Raw genomic sequence first — 18,681 nt, forward strand, 5'->3', positions numbered from 1 at the left:
TCATAACTTTTTTTTCTCGGCACTGTAGAATCTCCATCTCACTTGACCCGAGGTGATAAAACAAGAGAGTCTGTGTACCTTAAACATGGCAATGCTTTTAACCTTAATTTTAATTCAATGTCACCCCGATCTTCAAGGGTTGGCTAAAAGGACACAGATCAAAGATACTGCCCTCTTGCCTTCCAACTAATGGAACAATTAAAATACATTGAAAGAGTAAAAATTGTCGTGTATTTAGTTTAAGGACAACACATGCATATAGGGGGGAATTATACCATTACAGAGTAAAGTGAACCTTTCCGGCTGTCATTCAAAAATGTTCTGGATAACGACACATTTTCGAAGTGTGTCTTGTTATTTACATGGAATAGTGGCCCCTTTTTCATTTTAATGTTGATTGTTTAAAATTATAATCATCTTCAGTAAAATTGTGTACGACGTGGTTTTGGTTGCGGTGCTAAACAAAAGGGCTGTTAATCTAAATAGTCTGCAATCTGCATTTTCTGGATGAACAAGAAAGTAATTTATGGGTCAGGGACAGGTTGCCTCAACTGTAAGTAGGCGCGATATAAATTATGTGGACGGTGGATACACTTTATTACAAATCCAAGTCCCATGACCTGAACGTTCTTGATGAGGGCTGAAGAAAATCTAAGTGAATGCTTCACGTCGTAAAATATCCTGGATGAATAAAAAACCAGTGTAACCATTTGTTTTAAGCATTGGGTGCTGCGAGCGAAATATTTGGAACTGGTTCGGTTTAGTTGGGTGCTTGGATCAGGCTGTGACGAGACAAGGGGTGAAAGTGGCTGATTTTGCTGGCTCGGCTCGCTAACCGCTCCACTGCTGGGAGTTGAACGCTCCAGTGCTGGCTCTGCTGGAAGCTCCTTTGACTGTACACAGGGACTGACTTGACTCTTGGGCTGGAAGCTCAGCTCCTCTCTCACACACACACACACACAACACACACATATGGGAAAACGCACAGCCAATGGTTGGGCTGAGTTTCATAAAAGCTGCGCTCTGAGTGGCTGCAGGGCGAATGGCTGTGAAACAAAGGAGAGGAGCCGGGTCTGGAGCACAGAGAAACAGAGAGAGAGAAATGTGCACCCAGCAAAACACACACACTGAAGACAAGCCAATCCAACCAGCAAAACACATCGACACTGTGAACAAGCTAATGCACCCAGCAAAACACACCGACACATAGGCAGAGAGGTAAAGGACAGGTAGTGCCGCTTGCACATTTGATCTAAAACAAAGCAAAAAAAAATGCATTTCATATCACACGAAGACCAGGGCAAAACCGAGCCAGTACTGATCGTAAGTATATTGTGCAATAATAAGTGTAAAGTTTTATCAATCACACCAGAGATCGTAACTTTTGACATGAGAAGTGAGCGCTTTGCAGAGTTCCTTTTTTTAAACTTTACTCCCCGTCCCGAGTTTGGGATGAAATCGGACTATTATTGAAAATAATATAATTTAGATGCATCTTGTCGATTTGAAAATTGTATCCGGTGCCGTTTCCTTATTTATTTTACTGCCACGATTTTTAAAAAAAGAGGAAACACATTTGGCTATTAGTCCCTCGTGACACTTACCGTGCTGACTTGAGCTTGTAAATAGCTACAAGTTTTTGCTGAAGTTGACTTTAATAAGCATTTACAACTGTCGATCACGAATGCTTCCCCTCCCCTGCTTTTATTGCTGATATGAAAAGAACATTCAGCGTGCTCCAAAGATTTGTGCTCAATCTCACCCAGGCGATAGCTGCTCCCTGAGAGATTTACCCACATTAAAATCGCAGATTTCAAGTTTCCCCCTATTTTTCCCCCCCACAGGCAAGATCAGTTTTCTGATACGCTTGTCACCGATTTTTGTTCTCACGTCAAGCTACAGGGAATCTTGGATTCACGTGATTGAAGCTCGAACTGTAACAAAATAGCTGCTTTTAGGTGGTTGGTTGTTGCAACCTCCCCCTTCAAATCCATCAACAATTCATTACAGCTTTTAGCTCTAAACGCCAGCTAATTAAACTGTGTAGCTCCTAATCCGAGTACAAGATGACAGAAAATGGTAAGCAGACAATCGTCAACGTTTGCAACAAATCGGTCCTGGTTGTATAAGATATCTTTATTTCTCCCTTCCCTCCAACCTCACCCCCCCCCCCCCCCCCCCCCCCGTCCTTGTCTTGTATTTGAAACTGTCGATTATAAAATTACCACATGATTGACTGGCGTCGCTTCCTCGCTTAATTTGTATGTTTGACACTGTTTTGAGAGACGATGGTGCCACGTCCGGACAGAATGTGTAATCCAGTCCAGGTTTCTGCTGCTATTTTTCCCTTCACTAATTTATCCCAGGGTTAGCACATTCTGTCGTCTTTCAACCGGACGCTTGTAGTTTTTTTCTGTCCCCCCCCCCCCCCCACCAACCTCCCGCCCATTCGCTCGCTCTCTCACTCTCCTGGCATAATCATTTACTGATCAGGATGTTTCCAAAAGTGTGCGGTTAAGACGGAATGTGAAGTTTGGAAACTTTAATTTGTAAAAAAAAATTGGACCCGTGTAACAGATTTTTAAAAAATTCTATATATTCCCATGCATTTTTGTTGTTGCTCGGAGGCGAGTGTGGACTGAAATTATTTTTTCGTTTGCTGGGAAAAGGGAAATAATCCGGTCTGTGTGTGTGTGCCAGGAGGAGGATAGAAGTGAAACATTGACTTGGGGTTGAGGATGTCTCTTTCATTATGTATAACATGGATATTAGCACAAGTTGTGCAGGATGTATGATGTATGGGCAAGTGTTGCAGATTTCAAAGATGCTTATTTTGGGGGGTGGTGGAGTGATGCGGGGAGGAGATGTTTGATTTCAAGGTAAGAGTTGCAGCTACCCATGATGCATGTTTTTCAGACTTTGAATGGTTACACTGATCTTTGTCAAACAACCTCATTTGCGGTCACCGAGGCCACCTTGGTGCAGAGCTCATGGAGCGCGAACGAGTGCTGATACATTTCCAGCAAATGTCTGTGTGTTTTTCCCCCCTAAACGCTCTCGCACTATGAGAACTTTTTCAGATGTTAGCGTTCCGCAAACAAAAAGAGAGAGAGAGAAACATCAAGTCCGAGTTTATTTTTCCATTTCTGCTCTGGCTGTTTAGTCATCGTCTCTCATTCGGTGTGAAATTACAAAGGCCATCAATGGAAAGGGCGACTCTAAAGACTTATTTTTACAAAACCATGTAATCGATTGTATTTTAATATTGGGAAGTTTTCAAACCAGATCTACACCCCCAAAGAATTAAACGGGGAGGAAAGGAAGAAAAATGTTGGTCTTACCCAACAACCGATTTATTAAGTTTTATCTTTTTGCAGGAAGTAATTTATTCGTGTGTGTGGATCGTGTGATTCGAAAATAAGGGCAATATCTCTCTCTATCTCTATCTAAATAAAATAAACATATGAGAGGATTGAAACACGTGGCGGTGAAGCGAATGTCCTCCCAGATCCAAAGCTGTGAAGTTCATCCAATTTTTATCCAAGCGCTCCTATCTTCAGGATGTCAGTGAACAGTTCCATTGCTACTAGTAAAGGTGTTGATTCAAACGCGGTTGATACTTACGACAGTGGCGATGACTGGGAAATTGGAGTGGGAAATCTGATCATCGATTTAGACGCGGATTTGGAGAAAGACAGGCAGAAATTGGAAATGAATAACTCGAGTGCCAGCAGCAGTAGGACCAGCATTGCAGCCAGTGGCAGCAGCAGCAGCAACAACAGCAGCAGCAGCAAGGACTGCGGGGCCAATGTAGCAGCAGCAGCAGCTTCAGCCCTCTCTGATAGCCTCAAATTTACCTCCTCTTCCGCCCAGCCTCCCTCAGGCAATTCCCACAAGGAGACTGGCAAATCCAAAGTGAAAAGAAGCAAAACTTCCAAGGATGCTAATAAATCTCTCTCCTCTGCCTCACTGTATGGGATTCCTGAAATTAGCAGTGCTGGCAAGAGGCAGGAAGTTCAAGGGCGCCCTGGAGAGGTTTCTGGCATGAATTCAGCCCTGGGTCAAACAGTTAGCAGCAGCAGCAACAGCAGCAGCAGTGGTTGCAATAATAATATTATTAATAACCCCGCCATTGGCAATTGCACTAAAGGCAAGGACGAGAAAGCGGGCAAGGGCTCGGGCAGGGGAGGCTCGAAACGGGATAAGGAGGCTGGCAGGTCCCGCAAGGATGGCAATAAGCAGGAGGTGGGGGGGCAGCACCCTGGCCAGCCCCCGATGTCGGTGCCCGTAATAGCCGCCTCTCATCTCTTTAATTTCGGTCCCAAAGGCGGCAGCAGCTCCTTGCAGTGCTGCGGGGAGCCCACAGCCCGCATCCAGGACATTAAAACCACTCTGGAGTCAGGAATATTAACCCACCCTATTGTGCTGAAAAAAGATGATGAAGAGCGTGACGAGGAGAGTGCCCGACCTATCAAGAAATTGAAAACTGAAAAGGTAACACACGATTTTGTGTTTTTTTGTGTGTATTGCTGTGCTTTCTTTGTATTTTCCTTGAACGTTTATTCCACAAAGACTTGTGATGTGAATGGTGCACTTGGCTGAGTATTGACTGGAATGACGATGCCTTGCTGAGAGTGACTTTTTTTGACCCACCAGGGCAATATTTTTGTTGCTTTAATTTGAGCAGTCGTCAGTTATAATCTGGTTGAGAATAATAAAATAATTTGTGGTTATATTTCTTAACTGTTGACAACTGTCACTAACCCCAAAATTATAGTCGTTCGTTTGTGCAATAATAGATATGGCTCTTTAGAGGGCTTGAGTCGGTGAGAAAAGTCACTATTTTCACTTATTTCTGTTAAGTAACAGGCTGGTGTTATGGTTATACACACAAACAATGGAACCAACCCCACAGCTGGAGAGAAATTAGGTTATTGTAATCACTACTGTTTGCCTGAAGGGTGGGGGGAGGTGCTTTGTAATCAAATACAACACTAAACGCCTTCATAAAAGCTGCACTGGCATTGCCTCCTTGGAATGCAGAGATGGTTGATATGGTGCCTGGCATTTTATTAACATCAGTATGGGTACGATGATGTCTGTTTTGTAGATCCAATGTGAAAGGGAAGTTTGCCCTTGCCTTCCATTGTTAGTGTGCAACCAGGCTTTTGGTATGTTGGTAATTGTCCATAGACTGGAGTTTCTCATGGGGCTCTGATCCATTGTTCGTTGCGTAATTCTGGGGGTCAGTGGAATTGTGCCATTTTTTGAAGCTTGCTGATAACTATGGGTGATAGTTTCACAATCTATGCCCTTACCATTCTGAAAAACTCCTGCAGGTTCCTTATTTCAGATAAGAATGTTTAGATCAGTGCTCAGTGTTTAAAACTGCTTGTGATGTATGGTGCCATTTTTGTGATATATGTGATTTGAAGTGAAGAAAACTTAAATAAAATTAGTCATTTCAGAGTAATTACATCCTTTTAATAATAGTTTGTCGGGCACCTTGTGATTCACTTTTCAACCTTTCCCTTCCTATTCAACTCAATAAATTGATTCCCTGCAATGGAATTGGTCAGTCGAGTCAGAGAGGATTTTGTTCCAGTGCACAATAAAGTGAATTCCCAGCTTGTTGAGGTGGTGACCTTTGCATTTCTGCTGATACTACTGTTGGAAACTTTAGACAGCAGCAAGATTGGTTGGCTTGGAAAACGGTATCTTATTTGATTAATTTTATTGCTGGAGAAACAGTTTCAAGGAGACATTGAGATGTTAATAAAGATTTAAACAGTAAGGTTCAGAGGCTAGTGTTCTATAGTCTATTAGTCATGAGAAGGGTATCTAAACAGATTTGGGATGAAGAGGAGATTGGCAAACTGTTTGACATGCTTGACAGCTCCCCAATCAAATCATTTTACTTTGGTCTTCAGCAGACTGCAAATTGGGAGCTGTTTTAATCTGCTTTAAATATCAAGATAACTTGCTCTAATCAGTTCTTCACAATGGCTGTGGTTAAAGTTTCAAGACCATTTGATTGAATTTGCTGGCTGTGCAGATTGCAGAAAGCATTGCTCCCTGCACCCCCGAGCTTTTTAAATCTTTCAGCCAAATGTTCAGATTTAACAGTTTTGTTTAGCAGGCAATCTGTACATTTTCAAATCCTAGAGGCAGGTGTCATGGCAACAGAGATTAGAGTGGTGTGGTTTCACTACTCCTATTTCTTCCTTATTTATACCTCAAATAATCTCCTGGGGAAAATGTTTTAGTGTGTCTATTCCTCAAAACAATCAAGACTGTATGTACAAAACCAGTGCTTGCTGATATTCAGTCAGTGAGTCACACAGAAAAATGTCCAGTGTCGTACTGCTTGCTTGTCTTGATTCTTCCCAGATATAATTGACAAGCACATTCTATTCATTCTAGCACAGCCTGTTTTCCTTTTGACTGCTCCAGAGATCATTCAGATTTAAACCTGCAGCATTCACGGCATATAGCTTGAAGAAAATGACATGGTATTGATATGGAACCCATGGTCTTAATGTATACACTTGTATCTTGTACTTGTTATTTATTTGAAAGGTGAAGGCACGTTTTGTTAAACCATGTTGTAACAAGCTGTGAAATATTTATACAGTTGTCTGGTTTAAATGAGTTTGAAGACAAATATGTCCAACTAAACTTGTTTGAGTAGCAGGTTGCTAAAGGTACAAGGTAAATCCTTTAGGAGTTGTAGTCATTGTTTAATCTCTGCAGCGTGTTTGCAGGTCTATTCTTAGCCTGTTTATTCTATTTGTTTGCTGCAGTTAGTCATGTAAAACATGATAAATTGGAGCCTATTAAAACTAATTATTTTTGTGACTGTTTCTGCCTGCCTTTTATGCTAACAAACACAAGTATGTTGTAAAACCTGCCACTCCCTACACGTATTGCTCAAGTAAAAAAACAGCCTATAATTTGAGTTGTTTGAGCTATTTCTTGTAGCCCATTTTTGTGGTTTAGCTGTTGCTAACATGTCTGATTTAAGTAGACTTGGCAAGACCAATAACTACTCCTAGGAGTTTGCAAAATCCTTCCAATATAGGATTACCTAATAAAGGCTTCTCAGCACCCAGTCCTTCACCAATTTCGTGTATTCAGTCAATGGAATAGAATTATGCATTTCATTGGCTCGAGGTAGGACATTAATGATGTGAGCAATCATCAACAGGATTAACTGATTTAATTGATAAAGTACAGTACTGGAATATAGAGTACAACTGGAAAGCCAATCCAGTTTAATACACCATGCTGTCGGTTTCTAAGTAGCACTGATAGTTGATTGTAGAAAACATGCTGCAAGTGCAGGCTTGAGAGTCCTCACAAGGTCTGTCAATATCTCAGGAAGGAATTTGTCACCTTTTGAAAGTGATGTAGTGATACATTTCACAGCTGAGAATTGTGTTCACAAATGACTTGACGTACCATTAATGCTAGTGTCATGTGAGAGTACCTTTAAGAAATGTGTGTTTATAAATGGGTGTGTATATAAATATCTGTAGTGAGAGTACCTTTAAGAAATGGGTGTTTATTACTGCAGTGATGTCAGAGAGTGGGTGGAGCTGGGCTGTCTGTCAGCTTTTTACTTTCGTTTTAGGCTGTTTGCTGCAGGGTGTGTTTTAGTTTCGTTTGCAGAGCTGGATAGCTGCAGTCACAGCCAGAAGGTGTATGAATCTCTGTAATCTAAAGACTGTAAATCGATCCTGGTGATTTAAAACTAATAACAGTAGTGACTTCAACCTGATGTGCTTCTGGTAAAAGGTGTTTTAAGTCTTATGGATGTTAAAAGGAATGCTTAAAGGATTACTTAGTGTTGTATTCTTTGGGGGTTGTATTTGAATTAATGGTTGCTAAGATGTTCACTGTATGATTTAAAAAGGTTAACTTGAGTTCATAGAATAAACATTGTTTTGCTTTAAAAAATACTTTTCCATTTCTGCTGTACCACACCTGTAGAGTGGGCCGTGTGCTCCCCATACCACAATCTCGTAAAAGTTGTGGGTCAGGTGGACTCCATGATACAATTTGGGGTTCTCTAAACCCTCGCCCATAACAAATTGGGGGCTCGAGGGGGATAAAAGTCTATCTATTGGATTGGCTTTGCGAACTTAAAGACAGTGAGGGGTGAGCATATTGTGGTTGCTTATCAGGTGTGGTGTTTTAGTTTAAGTAGGGAGTGTGTTGTGGACAATGTCTCTTTCAGAGACTCAGAGGTTTTTGGGGGTGGAGACGGGCACATACAGTACCTTACGAACAGAGACTAAAAACAGACTGTTAGATTTGGCAAAAACATTACAGTTAACATTACCTGACAAAATGCAAAAAGCTGAGGTAATTATGGCAGTGGCGAAGCATTTAAAGATACAGTTTGACTCATTGGAAATGGCAAAAATTCAGTTACAAATTAAACAAATGGAAAATGAGGAAGAATTAAAGCAGCTTGAATACGAAAGAGAGAGGGAAAAGAAAGAGAAACAGAGAGAGAGGAAAAAGAGAGAGAAGAAAGGAAAACAGAAAGAATAGCCCAAGCAGAACAAAAAGAAAGAGAAAGGGAGATACAGATCAGGGAAAAAGATAAAGAGAGAGAGTTTGAACTTCTGAAAATGGCCATGAAACATGACAGTCAGTTAAAATTGGCAAATTGAAGGGATAGTGATGAGGATAGTGAGAAAGAGCGTCAGAGTTGAAAGCTTGGTGGGAATCTATTTAAATATGTCCAAGCATTGCCAAGGTTTGGCGAGAAGGAGGTAGAAGCCTTTTTCATTTCATTAGAGAAGGTAGCTAAACAAATGAAATGGCCACAGGACATGTGGGTATTACTGATTCAAACGAAGCTGGTAGGTAGGGTTAGTGAAGTGTTTGCGTCACTACTGGAGGAGATAGCTGAGACGTATGAGGAGGTGAAAAAATCCATCTTAGGTGCATATGAACTAGTGCCTGAAGCCTACAGACAAAGGTTTAGAAATTTAAGGAAAGAATTTGGTCAAACATATATGGAGTTTGAAAGGATCAAACAGAGTAATTTTGATAGGTGGATAAGAGCTTTGAAAATAGACCAAACGTATGAAGCTTTCAGAGAAATTATACTTTCGGAGGAGTTTAAAAATTCAATTCCTGATGTAGTGAGAATTCATGTGGAAGAGCAGAGGGTTAAAACTGCGAGATTAGCAGCAGAAATGGCAGATGATTATGAATTAGTTCATAAATCAAAGCTTGGTTTCCGACATCAGTTTCAGCCTGTGAGGGATAGAAATTGGGGACATGAAAAATACTCAAGTGGTGGAGGCAAAGGTGATCTGATGGGAGATAATAAGGAGAGTGTACCTCAGATTAAAAAAGAAATCCAGGAGGGTGGAAAAGAAATGAAAAATTTCAAATGTTTTCACTAATAAACTAGACCATGTAAAGTCACAGTGTTGGTGGTTGAAGAAAAGCACTGGGAAGGCGGATCTGGTAAAACAGGATAAGGCAGTGGGGCCTGTTAAAGTGGTAGAGGAAAGCCCAAGTGAAGCGAAGGAGGTGCAAAAGATTGTACAGCCTGATCAAGAGGTGATTGATAAGAAGGTGCCAGATGTCTTTAAAGAATTTACTTGTGCGGGTAAAGTTTATTCATGTGTATCAGGAGGAGCAGGTAAAGAACTCACAATTTTAAGAGATACGGGAGCTAGTCAATCTTTAATGGTAAGAGATGAGGAGTTATGTAGTTTGGGAAGAATGTTGCCAGAAAAGGTGGTAATATGTGGAATTCAGGGTGAGAGGAGTAGTGTTCAGTTATATAAGGTAAGGTTGGAAGGTCCAGTGAAGAGTGGTGAAGTGGTAGTAGGAGTATTAAAGAAACTATCTTGTCCAGGAATACAGTTTATCTTGGAGAATGATATAGCTGGATCGCAGGTGGGAGTGATGCCTACTGTGGTTGATAAGCCAGTGGAAAATCAGACAACTGAAGTGTTGAAGGACAAATATCCTGGGATTTTTCCGGATTGTGTAGTAACAAGGTCGCAAAGTCACAGGTTAAGACAAGAGGAGAAATCAAAGAGTGAAGATGAAGTTGAAGTGCAATTATCAGAAACGATTTTTGATCAGGTGGTTGAACAAGAACAGGTGGAGGATGAGGCGGATATTTTTAGTTCTGGAAAATTGGCGGAGTTACAACAAAAAGATGTAGAAATAAGCCGGATGTATCAGAAAGCATACACAGAAGAGGAATCTGCGTGTAAACCAGAGTGTTATTACCGTAAAAGTAATGTCTTGGTGAGAAAATGGACACCTTTACATATGCAGGTGGATGAAAAGTGGGCAGAAGTTCATCAAGTAGTATTGCTGGTAGGGTATAGAAAGGAGATGTTGCGAGTTGCACATGAGGTACCAGTGGGAGGTCATTTGGGAATAAGGAAAACTCAAGCTAAAATCCAGAAACATTTTTATTGGCCTGGACTACATAAAGATGTAGTTACATTTTGTCAATCCTGTCACACATGTCAAGTGATAGGGAAACCTCAAACAGTGATAAAACCAGCACCCTTAATACCCATTCCAGCATTTGAGGAACCTTTTACAAGGGTCCTAATTGATTGTGTAGGACTGCTTCCTAAAACGAGAAGTTGGAATCAATATGTTTTGACTACAATGGATGTGTCTACTAGGTTTCCAGAGGCCATTCCAGTACGTAATATAGCTAAAAAGATGGTGGAGGAGCTACTTAAATTCTTTATTAGATATGGACTACCCACAGAAATACAATCGGATCAAGGGTCAAATTTTACCTCAAGGTTATTCAAAGATATTATGGATAGCTTAGGAATAAAACAATTTAAATCAACTGCATACCACCCAGAATCGCAGAGAGCATTACAAAGGTGGCATCAGGCATTAAAGACAATGTTGGGGAGCTGATTTTGATCCAGGCTCATAGGGACAGAATGGACAGGGCAGAAACGGACCGACTGATTAAGGAGATAGACAGGAGGTATGCGGTGACCCCGGGGGTGGAGCTCTTAAGGGAACGTCAGAGGCTGCAGGCTGAGTTCGGGGTGTTGTCCACAGGTAAGGCAGTGGAGCAGCTTAGAAAGGCGAGGGGTGCGTTTTACGAACATGGGGAGAAGGCCAGCAGAATGCTTGCACAGCAGCTTAGGAAGAGGGAGGCGGCCAGGGAAATAGAGAGAGTGGTTGATGGGGATGGGAATTTGGTAGGGGAGTCAGCAGGGCTAAACAGGGTGTTCAGGGACTTTTACAGTAGGCTCTATTGCTCGGAACCCGCCACGCGGCCGGCGGGAATGAGACGCTTTTTGGACAGACTGACCTTCCGAAGGGTGGGTAGGGAGCTGGTAGATGGGCTGGGGGCCCCGATTAGGGCCAAAGAAATAGTTGAGGGCTTGAAGGCAATGCAGCCGGGTAAGGCCCCGGGGCCGGACGGATACCTGGTGGAGTTCTATTAAAAGTTCTTGGGGCTTTTAGGGCCGTTGGTGGTTAAGGTTTTCAATGAGGCAAGGAACAGAGGGGTGCTGCCCCCGATGATGTCGCAGGCCACTATTTTGTTAATATTGAAGCGGGACAAGAACCCAGAGCTATGCGGGACATATAGGCCGATCTCCCTGCTTAATGTGGGCGCCAAGTTACTGGCCAAAGTTTTGGCCTCCAGGATTGAAGATTGTGTGCCGGATGTGATTATGGAGGATCAAACGGGGTTTGTCACGGGCAGGTAGTTGGTGGCCAATATAAGAAGGCTGCTCAATGTGATCATGATGCCCCCGGAGAGTAGGGAGGTTGAGGTGGTGGGGGCCATGGATGTGGAAAAGGCGTTTGATCCGGGTGGAGTGGGATGATATATGGGAGGTGCTGGCATGATTTGGATTCGGTAAGGGCATTATCGACTGGGTCAGGCTGTTGTACCAGGCCCTGGAAGCTAGTGTAAGGACGAATAGGACAACCTCAGACTATTTTAGACTGTACCGGGGAACAAGGCAGGGGTGCCCCCTCTCCCCACTGCTGTTGCGATAGCTATAGAACCGCTGGCAATTGCTCTGAGAGCTTCAAGGGGTTGGTTCGGGGTGGGGGGGTGGGGGGGGGGGGGGGGGGGGGGCGGGGTGGAACATAGAGTCTCGCTGTATGTGGATGATCTGCTCTTTCCTTTTCGGATCCAGGGGCAGAGATGGGCGAAATTATGGCGATTTTGGGGGAATTTGGCCGGTTTTCGGGGTATAAACTGAATATGACAAAGAGTGAGATGTGTGTAGTCCAGGCGAGGGGTCAGGAGGGTCGGCTGAGGGAGCTGCCGTTTAGGTTAGTCGGGGACCGTTTCAGGTACTTAGGCATACAAGTGGCGTGCGATTGGGGCCGGTTACACAAGTTGAACTTGTCCCGGTTGGTTGAACAGATGAGGGGCGAGTTCCGGAGATGGGATGCGCTCCCGCTGTCGTTAGCTGGGAGAGTGCAGACGGTCAAAATGACGGTCCTACCGAGATTTCTGTTCGTATATCAGTGTCTCCCAATTTTAATCCCGCGGCCCTTTTTTAAGAGGGTTAATAAAATCATCCTGGACTTTGTATGGGCGGGTAAGTCCCCGCGAATGAAGAAGGTGAAGCTCGAGCGGAATCGGGGGGAGGGGGGGCTTGCGCTGCTGAATTTTAGCAATTATTACTGGGCGGCTAACATAGCCATGCTAAGGAAGTGGTTGGTGGGGCCGGTTTGGGAGCGGATGGACGCAGCTGCATGTAGGGGCACCAGTTTGGGGGCGTTGATAACGGCGACTCTGCCGTTCCCGCCGGCGAGGTACTCCACCAGCCCCGTAGTGGTGGCGGCCCTGAGAATCTGGGGTCAGTGGAGGAGGTATGCTGGAGCAGTGGGAGCATCGGTCTGGTCCCCAATCACCGGTTTGCCCTGGGGAGCTTGGATGGGGATTCCGGGTATTCCCGGCTGAGGGCGGGAATTGAGAAGATGGGGACTTGTTTTTAGAGGGGAGCTTCCCTAGCTTGAGGGTGCTGGAGGAGAAGTTTGGGTTGGGAAGGGGGAACAAATTTAGATATTTACAGGTGCGGGACTTTCTGCGTAGGCAGGTATCATCCTTCCCACTCCTGCCACTAAGGGGGATCCAGGATAGGGTAGTGTCTAGGGGATGGGTGGGAGAGGGGAGCGTTTTGGACATCTACAAAGAACTCATGGGAGCGGAGGAGACGCAGACCGAGGGGCTGAAGCGTAAGTGGGAGGAGGAGCTTGGTGGTGAGATGGAGGATGGCTTATGGGCGGACACGTTGAGCAGAGTAAACGTGACTGCAACATGCGCCAGGCTCAGCTTGATCCAATTCAAGGTGGTCCACCGGGCCCACAAGACAGTGGCCCGGATGAGTAGATTGTTTGGGGTGGAGGACAGGTGTGTAAAATGTGCAGGAGGACCAGCAAACCATGTTCACATGTTCTGGGCGTGTCCAAAACTTCGGGGATATTGGCAGGGGTTTGCGGACGTCATGTCCAGAGTTTTGGAAACAAGGGTGGCAATGAGTCCAGGGGTGGCGATTTTCGTGGTGTCGGATGACCCGGGAATCCAGGAGGAGAACGAGGCAGATGTTCTGGCCTTTGCTTCCCTGGTAGCCCGGAGACGGATACTGCTAGCTTGGAGGGATTCAAAGCCCCCGAAGTCGGAGACATGGCTAACTGACATGGCGAGCTTTCTCGGACTAGAGAAGATTAAGTTCGCCTTGAGAGGGTCACTGTTAGGGCTTGCCCGGAGGTGGCAACCATTCATCGACTTCTTCGCGGAGAATTAATCGTCAGTAGGGGTAGGGGGTGGGAGGGGGCGTTAGGGTAGCGTAGAATAGGGGGTCAATTAGGCGGGTCTTGGCGGGATGGGAGTCGGTGATTGCACTAACTCTATTGTTCTTTGTACGTTGTTTTTATATTGTTGCTGTTGTTAATGCCAAAAATACCTCATTGAAATTGTTATTTAAAAAAAAGACAATGTTGAGGGCTTATTGTCACGATTATCCAGAGGATTGGGATAAAGGAATTCCATTCGTACTGTTTGCAATTAGGGATGCACCTAATGAGTCAACCAAATTCAGTCCTTTTGAACTAAGTTTTGGTCATGAGGTAAGAGGACCACTTAAATTGATTAAGGAAAAATTGGTGAGTGAGAAATCAGAGCTTATATTATTGGATTACGTGTCAAATTTCAGGAAACGATTAAAGAGAGCAGGTGAATTGGCTAGACAACATTTAAAAGTTGCACAAAATGTGATGAAATGGATAGCGGACAAAAAATCCAAAGTTCGTAGTTTTGCCAGTGGAGATAAAGTTTCAGTATTGTTACCAGTGGTAGGTAAACCTTTAAAAGCAATGTTTTGTGGACCTTATCAGATTGAAAGGAAATTAAGTGAGGTGAATTATGTGGTACAAACACCAGAGAGAAGGAAGACTCGCCGAGTGTGTCATGTGAATATGCTTAAAAGGTGCTTTGAAAGGGAAGGAGAGAAAAAGGAAGTTTTAATGATTCTAACTCAAAGTGACAAACCAAATCCAGATGACTGTGAATTTGACATACCTCAAATTAAATTGGAAAACGAGGATGTTCTTAAAAATTGGGATAAATTGTTGAGTTACCTTCCAGAGGAAAAACGGACTGACCTGAAAGAGTTATTGATATCACAGGGGCAAGTTTGTGGAGATAAGTTGGGAAGTACTAAAATGGCTATAAATGATGTAGATGTGGGAAATGCTGTTCCAATCAAACAACATCCATACAGACTTAACCCTTTAAAATTCGCAGAGGTAAACAAATAGATTGAGAGTATGCTTAAAAATGGCATAATTGAAATGGGTTGCAGCCAATGGAGCTCACCCATAGTGATGGTACCTAAACCAGACGGCACCCAATAGTTGTGTGTGGACTATAGAAAGGTTAATGCAGTTACAAGAACGGACTCTTATCCTATCTCACGTTTGGAGGATTGCATTGAGAAAGTGGGACAATCGGCTTTTATTTCCAAACTGGATTTACTTAAAGGTTACTGGCAAGTAACCTTATCCGAATGGGCGAAGGAGATTTCAGCTTTTGTGACTCCAGATGGTATATACCAATTCAAAGTTATGCCATTTGGCATGAAAAATGCCCCAGCCACATTTCAATGGTCAACTAACAAAGTCGTTTTGGAATTACCCAATTGTGCGGTGTACATCGACGATCTGGTAATTTTCAGCCAGACATGGACAGAACATTTGAAACATCTGATGGAGTTATTCGATCGACTTAGGGAGGCGGGTTTGGTGATAAACCTAGCCAAAAATGAATTTGGAAAAGCCCAAGTCACTTTCCTTGGCCATACAATTGGACAGGGTCGAATGGTCACACAGGATGTGAAACCAATGGTTATTGAGGAGTTTTCAATACCCTTGAGACAAAGGGAAATAATGTGATTTCTTGTCATGAGTGGATTTGATCGAACATTTGTGCAAAAGTTTTGTAGCGTGATTGCTGCACTGATGGACATGCTGAAGAAACGTCGAAAATTCCTGTGGACAGCGGACTTTCAACAGGCATTTGACAGCCTGAAAGCTTTGATAACCAATGCTCCTGTGTTGGAGAATTACAAGCGACTCTGTGATCAGAGTGAACTAAAGTATCTGACTTTAAAGAGAAATGCCGAGGCGTAGAGAAATGGACAGATCGTGCAGAGACCTTCTTGTTCAAAGAGACTGTCAATCAGGAAGGATTTCAGTTGGAGGAAGAAAGAAAAATGGACTATATTATTATACCTGTTTGCGTGTGGTGTTTTTTTGAAACGATAAAGTATATTTACTGTGTGCATTTCTTAAAGGATGGTGAAAAGGTGAAAAATTAAACCACCTTGAAGTTGATGGTTTATTTTTTTCTTCTTGGGGGGAGGTGTCATGTGAGAGTACCTTTAAGAAATGGGTTTATAAATGGGTGAGTATATAAATATCTGTAGTGAGAGTACCTTTAAGAAATGGGTGTTTATTACTGCAGTGATGTCAGAGTGGGTGGAGTTGGGCTGTCTCAGCTTTTTATTTTTGTTTTAGGCTGTTTGCTGCAGGGTGTGTTTTAGTTTCATTTTCAGAGCTGGACAGCTGCAGTAACAGCCAGAAGGTGTGTGAATCTCTGTTATCTAAAGACTGTAACTCGATCCTGGGTGATTTAAAACTAATAACAGTAGTGACTAACCTGATGTGCTTCTGGTGAAAGGTGTTTTAAGTCTTATGGATGTTAAAAGGAAAGCTTAAAGGATTACTTAGTGTTGTATTCTTTGGGGGTTATATTTGAATTAATGGTTGCTAAGGTATTCACTATGTTTTAAAAAGGTTAGCTTGAATTCATAGAATAAACACTGTTTTGCTTTTAAAAATACTTTTCCATTTCTGCTGTACCACACCTGTAGAGTGGTACGTGTGCTCCCCATACCACAATCTAGTAAAAGTTGTGAGTCAGGTGAACTCCATGATACACTTTGGGGTTCTCTAAACCCTGGCCCATAACACTAGCAACTATTTTTCTGTCACATTAGACCAATAAATAGAAAGAAATGGTACTGAAAATAAGTTGAGGCCAGAAACACATTTTCCATTGGGTCTTTTGTGCTTATTTTTGTTCCTGCTGATTAATTGAATGGAAATATACATATACCTTCCAGTCCTTTGTATGCTGCTATTACTTGTCTGTTGCAGTCTGCAGCAAAGGATTGTAAGTGGTAAGCAGTCATTAATGAAGAAAACAAAGGACAGATTTGTTTGAATGTGAGAGGTTTAAAAAGCTGACTCAAAACTCTGCAAGATGAGATTTGGCTGGTGAATGGTACCACAAACTAGCACGAGTCCCTGTAGAACAAAAAACTCTTCAGTCTACTTAATGCTTTGTAACTTTGAATAGTGTGACCAGAGCTCTTTCAGAAAGGGTGAATGAGCTGGTGGCCTTTGACTGCTGAGAACTTTCTGGACGAACTTATAGTGACCTCCCAAGATCTGTGAGACCAGAGTTGCTATTGAATTTTTTCCTGCTAATGAGGTGCATTTCTAATTCCATTTGCAAAATGGTATGTTTGTAAAGGCCACTCAAATTCTTTTTATAAAGTCATATTAGCAGACATGACTTTAAAAGAATTCAGACTAGAACATTTAATCAAATTTTATTGTTAAGTTCAATTTTATGAGTTTAATATTTGTCCAATAATATTTATTTTCCTACAATTTACAACTCAAATGTCCTTTTTTTTCTTTTAAATTTAGAGTACCCAATTCATTTTTTCCAATTAAGGGGCAATTTAGCGTGGCCAATCACCTACCCTGCACATCTTTGGTTTGTGGGGGTGAAACCCAAGCAGATATGGGGAGAATGTACAAACTCCACATGGACAATGACCCAGAGCCGGGATCAAATCTGGACCTCGGCGCCGTGAGGCAGAGTGCTAGCCACTGTGCCACCGTGCTGCCCCTCAAATGTACTTAATTGGCCGTGAAATTATTTTGGATCTCTTGAGGTCATGAAAGGCCCTGTACAAACGCAGACTCTCACTCACCAAAATTGGAGCTACAAATTTTTAGTAATAAATTTAAGAGGACTGTTAGAAGAAAGCAAATTACACGAGTCTCCTAGGAGATAAATTATTATGTGTATCCTTTAGCTGCTGTAGACTTTCTGAAGTATTACAACACAACTGTTCAAATAGCATGAATATGGAATCTGAAATGTGCATCAGGTATTGAAAAGAGGGGTTCCTTGTAGAAAGTTGAAACGAGGAAAGGGAGGATTAGTCAGAAAGCTAGCCAGCACTTAGCAGATTGCTTTGATGTGTGTGTTCTGATCGGGCCTCCTCACTGATTTCTAGGTACCAAAAACACATGACCGCAATTAAAGTTGCAGAAGCCATTGAGTTTCACACAGAGCATTGTGGAAGGGGATTTTACACAGCGCAAGCCTATTTTTTTTTACTGCGATAAGCACCCATTTATATTAGAAAGACCTGGAAGTGCTGTTCAGTCATTGCAAAACATATCACTAGATTTGTTAAATATAGGAGATGGAGGAGACCTTTGAACCACGCCAGACTGTTCCGGCATTCAATTACATCGTGCCAAATTCGTAATGCAGTTTCATAACTTCATTTCCATGTACATATCTTGTTCCACACCCCTCATCCCCATACCTAAAAAATGCTATTATCCTCCATCAAAAAGCACTAAAGTTAAACTCTGAGCAAAAAGCAACTAAATGGCAGATGCAGGAAATCTTAAAAAACAGGAACAACGCTGGAAAAGCTTAGCATCTGTGGAGAGAACAGATCAATTAATAGTTCAAACCTGGACCTTTCATAGAAAGCTGACTGGTCTGTTTAACTGACCTGCTAGCTGTTTCCTACTATTTCTGTTAAAGCTGATGCTTCATGTGGTTACCTAAATCGTCGACAATAGTCCAGAGCGACTTGCTTCTGGTTGGTGTGCGCAAATAGTACTTCAATGCAATGTCCCCCTTCCCCCAAATAAATTAGTTTTTTGGCTGCAGACTCTTGAGCAATGGATAACAATCACTGTTCTTTGTTCGAGGTCTTTTTATTGAGGCTAATGACTGGTCTTGTGCCGCTCCAAGATAAATGACATTATCTCTGAGTGGGCTGACAGGAAACAGACATGTTAATAGTGAAGCTG

The 18,681-nt window shown here is 42.7% G+C and overlaps 1 protein-coding gene across 6 annotated transcripts in view; it reads left to right on the forward strand.

The window, feature by feature from the left end:
- Positions 1-1,088: 1,088 nt before the first annotated feature.
- The window catches only part of znf608 (zinc finger protein 608), a 121,827-nt gene continuing 104,234 nt past the window's right edge, over positions 1,089-18,681 (forward strand). For 2 of the 6 annotated variants that reach the window (XM_072516556.1, XM_072516560.1), the window contains exons 1-2: positions 2,481-2,879; positions 3,378-4,494. In XM_072516556.1, the coding sequence (XP_072372657.1) occupies positions 3,562-4,494 (933 nt within the window). In that variant the 5' untranslated portion in view covers positions 2,481-2,879; positions 3,378-3,561. Of the gene's footprint in view, positions 1,324-1,844; positions 2,080-2,480; positions 2,880-2,959; positions 4,495-5,008; positions 5,088-18,681 lie in introns of those variants that run through there. The other 4 variants (XM_072516557.1, XM_072516559.1, XM_072516558.1 and 1 more) reach the window with 4 other exon arrangements.

This window comes from Scyliorhinus torazame, chromosome 9 (genome assembly GCF_047496885.1).
Source record: "Scyliorhinus torazame isolate Kashiwa2021f chromosome 9, sScyTor2.1, whole genome shotgun sequence".
NCBI lineage: Eukaryota > Metazoa > Chordata > Chondrichthyes > Carcharhiniformes > Scyliorhinidae > Scyliorhinus > Scyliorhinus torazame.